The 9,098-nt window shown below is 43.5% G+C and overlaps 1 protein-coding gene across 1 annotated transcript in view; it reads right to left on the bottom strand.

Annotated features, from left to right (window-relative positions):
• The window catches only part of Gucy2c (guanylate cyclase 2C), an 86,844-nt gene that overhangs the window by 77,022 nt on the left and 724 nt on the right, over nt 1-9,098 (bottom strand). The window contains exon 2 of the mRNA XM_050135190.1: nt 3,187-3,299. Within this exon, the coding sequence (XP_049991147.1) occupies nt 3,187-3,299 (113 nt within the window). The remainder of the gene's footprint in view (nt 1-3,186; nt 3,300-9,098) is intronic.

Raw genomic sequence — 9,098 nt, 5'->3', positions numbered from 1 at the left:
AAGATTCTAGCCTAAGTCCATCGTGGGTTGGAGTTGCCTGGGAGAGCTGAGCATGGCGTCTCTGCTCCAGCAGAGCTGTCGGGTCTGTCCCCGGAAGCAGAGCAGAGTCTGACCTCACTTCCTCTTCCGCCCAGAATTCTATTCTGTTTACTCCTCCCATCTATGTTCCAAGCTGAGGCCAAGCAGTTGGTTTATTATAACTTAACCAATGAAATCAACAGATTGATATATGACACTCCCACATCAGAGCTGTTTAAATTGTTTGTCTCATCTTTGTCTCACTTTGTAGGCCATATACATCTAGAAATTTACCTAAAGCTTCTAGATTTTCCAGTTCATGAAACTAATTTTCCAGGTACGTCCTACATCTTTCTGGGTTTCTTTAATATGTGTTGTGATGTCTCTATTTACCTCTGATTTTATTAACTTGGTTCAGCTCCCTCTCAGCTAGTTTGGGTAAGACTTTGTTGGTTGTTTTGCCTTTTCAAAGAATTAGCTTTTTGTTTAATAGATTCCTATAGTTTTCCCATTTCTGTTTAATTAATGTGAGTTCTGATCTTAGTTACTCCTGTCCACTCTTTGCTGAGTTATGTCACTAGGTTTTTCATGTCATCTAGCTGACGTTCTAATGTAAGGACTCACAGTTATGAGTTTCCCTCCTAGGAATGTGTTCATTGTACCCCAGACTTTGGTAGGTTGCATTTTAATTTTCATTTGGTTCTAGGGATGTTAAACAGGTTTCTTTTTAATGTCTTCAATAACCCATTTGTTACACAGTAACGTATTGTTTGATCTCCGTCACCTGTCAATTTCCTGTGGTTTCTCTTGCTGTAGGCTTCTAGTCATATTCCATTGTGTTCAAATAGAACACAAGAAGCCATTTTTAGGTTTCCTGTATTTGCTGAGACTTGCTTTGTGACCTAAGATGTTACCTGTTTTAGAGAATATTCCATGGGTTGCTGAGAAGAGAAGACACTCTACAGTATTGCTGTGGAATGATGCTCTCTATATGTGTCTTAGGCCCAATTAAACTATTGAATCATTTAACTGTGAAGTTTTCCTGTTTGTTTGTTTGTTTGTTTGTGTGAGATAGAGTTTCTCTGTGTAACAGCTCTGACTGTCCTGGAACTTTCTTTGTAGATCAGGATGGCCTCAAACTCACAGAGACCCACCCGTTTCTGCCTTCTGAGTGCTGGGATCAAAGGTGTGTGCCACCACTGCCTGGCGCTGTTTGTTTTTTTCTCCCCTCAGGAAGTCTACTAGTTAGAGTAGGATATTAAAGTCATATACAATAACAAAATTTTTAAACATATATCTAAAATAATAAATCTTTAAAGAGATAAAATTTTAAAACTTTTACAGATTCAACACAATGTCCATCAAAATTCCAGCAAAATTTTTCAAAGACCTCGAAAGAACGGTACTCAACTTCATTTGGAAAAGCAAAAAAAAACCAAGATAGCCAAAACAATCCTGTACAATAAAAGAGCTTCTGAAGGCATCACAATCCCTGACTTCAAACTCTACTACAGAGCTACAGTACTGAAAATAGCCTGGTATTGGCATAAGAACAGACAGGAGGACCAATGGATCCCAATAGAAGACCCGGATATCAATCCACACATCTTCAGACACCTGATTTTTGACAAAGAAGCAAAAAAAGTATCAAGGGAAAAAAAGAAAGCATATTTAAGAAGTGGTGCTGGCATAACTGGATATCAACATGTAGATGAATTCCGAATGGATCAAAGACTTCAACATAAAGCCAGCCACACTGAACCTTATAGAAGAGAAAGTGGGAAGTACACTTGAACGCATTGGCACAGAAGAGCACTTCCTAAATATAACCCTAGCAGCACAGACACTGAGAGAAACAATTAATAAATAGGACCTCCTCAAACTGAAAAATTTTCTGTAAAGCAAAGGACACGGTCAATAAGACAAAATGGCAGCCTACAGAATGGGAAAAGATCTTCACTAACCCCACATCAGACAGAGGTCTAATCTCCAAAATATACAAAGAACCCAAGAAATTAATCATCGAAATAACACATAATCCAATTAAAAAAAAATGGAGTACAGACCTAAAGAGAGAACTCTCAACAGAGGAATCTAAAATGGCTGAAAGACACTTAAGGAAATGTTCAACATCCTTAGTCATCAGAGAAATGCAAATCAAAACAACTCTGAGATTCCATCTTAAACCTGAAAGAATGGCCAAAATCAAAAACACTGATGACAACTTATGCTGGAGAGGTTGTGGGGAAAAGGGAACACTTCTACATTGCTGGTGGGAATGCAAGCTAGTACAACCCCTTTAGATGTCAGTGTAGCGATTTCTAGAAAATTAGGAAAACAACCTTCCTCAAGACCCATTAATACCACTTTGGGGCATATATCCAAAGGATGCTCAATTGTGCCACAAGGACATGTGCTCAACTATGTTCATAGCAGCTTTGCTTGTCATAGCCAGAACCTGGAAACAACCTAAATGCCCCTTGATCAAAGAATGGATATGGAAAATGTGGTACATTTACACAATGGAGTACTACACAGCAGGAAAAAATAATGACATCTTGAATTTTGCAGGAAAATGGATGGATCTAGAAAACATTATTTTGTGTGAGGTAACCCAGACACAGAAAGACAATTATCACATGTACTCACTCATAGGTAGTTTTTAAACATAAAGCAAAGAAAGCCAGCCTACAAACCACAATCCAGAGAACCTAGACAACAATGAGGACCCTAAGAGAGACTTACATAGATCTAATCTACACGGGAAGTAGAAAGTAGAAAAAGACAAGATCTCCTGAGTAAATTGGGAGCATAAGGACCTTAGGGGAGGATTGAAGGGAGGAGGGCAGAGGCATGGAGGGGATCAGAGAAAAATGTAGAGCTCAATAAAAATCAATAAAAAAAATTTTTTTTGAAAAAGTTAAAGCTTTTAAAATTAACTTAAAATAGCAGTTCCCTTCATACCACGGTGTACACATAGTACGTTCCAGGAGAACCCCATCCCTCGGGAACTCTGTGGTATAAAGTCAGGGTACCCCGGCATCAGATCATACAGCGGCTGGACCGCTGCCGAGGCAGGAGATGCTTTGTGTACACATGCCTGCATTTCACACGGCGATCCCCAGAAACTTAGAATGCATGGCCTACCCATGAGCCGAGGGTACATACCGTGATTTCCCTGAGCAGGTCAAGGCCTTCACAGGTGCTGCTCCGGCAGTCCCCTGACTTGTGGATTAGACCGTCCGAGTACATGAACGTCGCGTTCACCGTCACATTTAGGCCTGTTACCAGAAACAAATGGGAAAGCAGTGTTATGGCTCCGCAATGTACCCAGCTGTGAGACACCGCCATTGCTAATGGATTTCGGACCAGGAGTGCGGGGGCGGTATCTGCGCTGGCTAATCTTGGTAGTCAACTTGACTACATTAACTAAAACCAAGCAGCCGCCACACCTGTGAGGGATTTCTCTTGGCTGGATGACTTGAGATCGCAGAGGGGTCAGAAGACCCACCCTAAATCTGGGCCACTCCTTCTGGCGGCAGCCCAATCAAAGCACTGGGAGAGCCAGCCTGTGCCTTTCTAGCCTCCTGCCTTCGCTCTCACAGCCAAGCTCACCCATCCGGAGCCATTCCTGTGCTGGCGGCGGAACCGACTTCTTCAGGATTTAACACAGACTGAAGCTCAGCCACTCTCCAGGACTCCCTGGGACTCCAGCACCAGACAGGGACTGCTGAGGCCTCCAGTCTCACGGACTGAACAATCCTCGATTCATGGTCTTTCTGTCAGGAGACAGCCTTTGTTGGATTATTCAGACCACGGCCTGAGAACCACTCCACTCAATCCCTTACCAATATATAGATATAAGTTAATTCATTCTGTCAGTTCTGTTCCTTAGAGAACCCTCCCTGCCCAACAAAATATCCAAAACCAGGTCTGAGCATATTCTAATTCTGATTTCTTCTTTTCAATCTTTCCCTTCTCTCCCACCTTTCCTAAATTTTTCTTTCTCTCATTCTATTGAGGCGTCATTTACCCATCATAAAACTCATCCGTTATGAAAATATGATGAAAGTGTGATTTGATAATGTGTGTACAGTGTATGTACAGAATATGCACAGAGCCAAAAAATCACCACGGTCCAGTTTCATTATGCTCATAGGTCATCTTTTCATAACCCCGGATGAGCACGCCTCCACCGTGGACTGGAAAGCATTAGAAAAGCAGATCCAGATTTCATCTTGTTCTTCCTGTTCCCAAGTTGCTGCTACTTCGTGTGAGGTGCAGTCCTCCTTGGGCGCTGATTATCACCCATCCAACAGCCCACTCCATCCCTCCAGCATTCCCTGAACTCTTCTATGTGCTCGGGATACAGCGGTGAGCAAAACCAGACCCCGGTTCCCTGAGGTCTACGTAGTCTCCGGGAGATGGCACAGAATGATGCTGTTGCCCATGGCATGGTGATGGGAAAACCCTACTGCCGGTGCCAGGACCTGGGAGATGTAGGGATGTGAGCCAGGCAAACGTACAGTCTCTGGGTGGAGGAGAAACAAACAGACAGGAGCATCCTTGGCATGTCTCAGCAGCAGAAAGGAAGCCCATGTGCTTGCTGTTAGTGAGCGAGTGCGAGGATAGGCATGGAGTTGTATTGAACGATCATATCAGGCGTGCATATACATTCCTTTGAAGAATGAGATAGTTCTGGGGTATTTTGAGTAAAGAAATTATCATATCTTATTGCCATTTTAAAGGATTTCAGATAAAGAGTAGATTGTGGGGAGCAAGCAGAGAAAGAAGCGGGGAGACTGGTTAGGAGACTATTGGCAGCTCAGACGAGCTTGGAACAAACTAGGGACAGCAAATTGGAGGCAATAAGTGGTTGCGTTTTGAGGGTAGAGAGGAAGAAATTGATGGTGAGTAATGCTTGAGAAAAAGAGGGTGCAGGTGTCGTCAATACTTTTGTCCTGGTAAATGGACAATGGGCACTGTTCCTGGTGAGTGAGGGACAAATTAGGGGAGGGCATGGTTGTGAATGTGGAGTGCTGATGAAGGGATCAAGAGTTTGGTGGGAAGCCAGGCTTCATAAGCCTAACAGCTAAGAAACAGAGACAGGAGGATTTGGGATTCACGGCCAACCTGGGCTACATGTAAACCTCTTTTCAAACAATGCAAAAATATAAAACAAAACAAAAACTCAGCAGGTATACATTTTGGATGTGAGCTGTCTATTGGGATTTCCCAACAGACGTGACGAGCAACTAAACATACCAGTAGGAATAGTTATCAGTGCAGGAACAGTTAGGGACTTTAAAAGGTCAAGAAAACACAGCCTGAGTCAACACTGTATTGGGAACATCATCCCATTAGCCCATGTATGATGAAGTATGGGCTTTGATACTGAAAACCCCAGAGGCTAGGAGAGGGCATAGGATGTTTCAGATAGTTGTGAGCTGCTATGGGTGCTGGGAACTGAACCCAGATCTTCTGCAAGAACAGCGAGTGCTCTTACAGGCTGAGCCATCTCACAGCCTAGAACACCACTCCTTTGTTGTTGTTGTTTTTGAGACAGGGTTTCTATGTGTGTATCCCATGCCGGGTTTAGAACACCACTCTTTATATTGAGCATTTCCTGAAGTCAAAGTGACCTCTATTCATCCCTACTTGGGTGTTTAGATAACAAAGAGTTCCTACATTTAGGTGCAGACAAAGACATGATGGTAAAATTCCCGGATGTTGCCAGGTACCACATCTTAAGGATAATCAAGAGCTGGCAGAACCATTTGAACAGCTCTTTCTCCGGAATGTTGCTTCCAGTGACAAGAACTCAGGACAAATGTGAACTGGCCTTCTGGAAGTTAGGAAGTGACGTTATGAGTGACATTCTGTGTGTTCTTGCACAAGCCGTTTGAATCTCCCTGACTTTGGTTTCCTTGCATGTAAAGGTACATCAAAACCAGGTTTGTCCGACATGACACATTAGAATAATATTATCTTTAAAAGAGCAAAGTCTACCCAAAACAGAAGGAATTTTTTCAGAGCATTCAAAAACATGTGTTCCTAAAACTTGAGGCCTCTTACAGAAGTAACCCTGCCCTACAGTTGCTGCAGAGATGTGGCTGTTCTATAAGAAAGCAGGCTGAGCCATAGGGAGCAAGCCAGTAAGCAGCACCTTCCATGGCCTCTGTATCAGCTCCTATTTCTTGGTACCTAGCTGATCTCCCTTGATGAAGGACTATAAGGTATAAGATGAAATAAACCCTTTCCTGCCCCTGTTGCTCTTGGCCATGGTGTTTTATCCCAGCAATTGAAGCCTTAAATAAGATGTCCCCCAAGGAATGCTTTCCATCCTTACCCCAGCACAGCCCGGCCCCAGAGAGCTCAAGCCTCAGAAGATGGTGGAAAACTGAAGAGCTTACTGTGGTCTCGGAAACCCCACTTTCCTCCCCAGGGCTTTGAGAATGGGGTTGAAGTGGCATCTCCCATGCTGAGTGAGGTCTGGGGGGGGGGGGGCGGACCTCATCACATGAGACCTCACACAGGGTAAGGACTGTGTGTTTAGCCATGGAACACACATCCCCAAGGATCTTAGGCCTTGGGGCTGAAGGAATCTGTTTCCATATTAGTTCTATCATTTTCTCCAGTCCTTTCTAATTATTCTTCAATATCCATGTAGCTTAACTAAGTTCTAAAAAAGCACAAACAAAAAGCTTGTCACTTATGTTGAAATATCACAATTTAAATTATCAATATTTCCCAATATAGCCTTCACACAGGGTTTTAAACTAGTTTCCAAATGACATGCTCGACATATTTAGAATACAATGTGTCTTTCTCATCTCTAACCTGCTCCTCTTGTGTTTAGCGTGTTTGAAAATATTGCAGAATGGGTTATCAAGTGCCAACTTCTAGGCATCTCTGTTTCTTCTTCCACCTCCATACAACCATCTACTTAGGAACCCATTCTTCCCCCTCAGCATTATAACTGTTACGTGAGATAAGTGACTGAAAATGTCACTCAGTTGGTAGGTGGTGGAGCAGAATTTCAAACTTGAGCTGCACGACCTCAGATTCCAAGAAGTGACCCAATATCCTTCACTATTTATCTAATGCACTAGGCAATGCGTTCTCTTAATGACATCAGCACGGTTCTCAGAGATGCTAAAACAACTGCCGTTTACGGAGTACTCTCGTGTTTCAGTGCCGGAAGTACTCCCATAGGTTTCCCCATTGATCCCCCACTTTACCCGCACACCGTGACTGCCACTTATCCTGATTTTATAGGTGAGGACATTGAGCTTCAGGGGAGTTAGGTAACTTGTTTCAGCTTGCTCAACGGTAAATAGACAGGAATACGAGCCAAGATCTATCTGAATGGAAATCTTTTCTGCAGATAATATCCCATTGCTTTGTCTTAATGAAAAGTGCAGTTAATGGTGGGGTATTACAAGGCAGTATGGTACACTCGTGGGACTCGGACGGACATGTGTCCGCATCTCATTTAAACGATACACTTGCGGACTCACACAGACATGTGTCTGCATCTCATTTAAATGGTACATGTGGGACTCGGACAGACATGGGTCTGCATCTCATTTAAACAATACACTCACAGGACTCAGGCAGACATGGCTCTACATCTCATTTAAACGATACACTCGTGGGACTCACACAGACGTGTGTCTGCATCTCATTTAAATGGTACATGTTTGACTCGGACAGACATGTGTCTGCATCTCATCTAAACGATACACTCACAGGACTCGGACAGACATGGGTCTGCATCTCATTTAAACGATACACTCGCGGGACTCAGACATGGGCCTGCATCTCATCTAAACGATACACTCGCAGGACTCGGACAGATATGAGTCTGCATCTCATTTAAATGGACCTTGTGTAAAGTGACTGAGACCAGTGTCCACCATGGCCCCATGCCCACCAGAGTTGCCGTAACTGAAGAGACGGTGTACCGAAACTCTCCAGAACTTCCCTGGCACATGAGAGACACTCAGGAAACAAACGGAGTCTCAGAGAGATGGAGATGGAAATGGTGTTGACAGCCAGGGAGACACAGAGAATCTTAATCAAGTTATTAGATTTCAAACCCAGCGTCCTTCCCACTGGTCCACACTGCCTCAGTACGCATGTGTGCGCTATCACACGACCTCGGCAGACATGTACCTGTTATTACACAGCCTTCCAGTTCTAGTGCAGTCTGGAACAGATCTTCTCACGTGTGTCTGAATCTAGGGTCGACACAACGGGGAAGGTAACATGTATGCGCAGAAGTCAGTGCGGTTCTTATGTATACGACTGTTGCTCTCAGCCCCACGAGATTTTAAACAGAAAATTAATATATGCCATCTTTAAGACCCGAAGTAACCATTAGGATGTATCAAGTAAGTACTTGATTCAGTAAGTACTGACTCAGTAATTCTACTTGTGGTAATGTAGTCTCAGGGGATGGAGAAAACTGTGTGTAAGGAAAAGGTTTGTAGTATTATAAAAAAAAAAAAACACACAAGAAACTAAAAAACAATTAGATATTTTTCTACTAGAGACTTTTATAGATAGTTTTGGTGGTATCTAGTCTAAGGGGCACCTTGTGAACATTCACATGGCGGTGGCAATGTAGCCCTACGAAAGTCACGCGTGGGACAATACTGCGTGACACAGGGGCTGCAAGACTCCCTGTGCCGTACTGATCAACACATTCCCCGAGACAAGTCACCAAGAAAGAGTGTGCAGGTGGTGCCAAATTATTGTAGGCTCTTGCTTTTTCTTTACATGTTTTATGTCAAGTTATAAAATTGGTTTTTATTAGTAAACGGTAAGGTCGAGAAAGGCAACGGCTAAGCGACTGCAAGCGTTTAACCCGGCCGTATCTGATAGTGAGAGCCAGGGGAGGCAGGAAGAAGACACAGCCAGAGAAAAATCTTTCTATGGACAAAAGGCCCAGAGAAAGTTTCAATACCTATTGGCCAGAAACCCTCTGAGACCCCAGGTCCAGGCCGCATCTTGCATCTGAGCAGCTACAGAAGGAAGCACGGTGTCCCAGGCTGGGCAACAGATCTGGTTTTAAG

This window comes from Alexandromys fortis, unplaced genomic scaffold, assembly GCF_014885135.2.
Source record: "Alexandromys fortis isolate MF-2015 unplaced genomic scaffold, M_Fortis_MF-2015_v1.1 scaffold_21, whole genome shotgun sequence".
Classification (NCBI taxonomy): Eukaryota; Metazoa; Chordata; class Mammalia; order Rodentia; family Cricetidae; genus Alexandromys; species Alexandromys fortis.
Note: the sequence above shows the minus strand (reverse complement) of the source record. Positions and strands in the feature narration are given on the sequence as shown.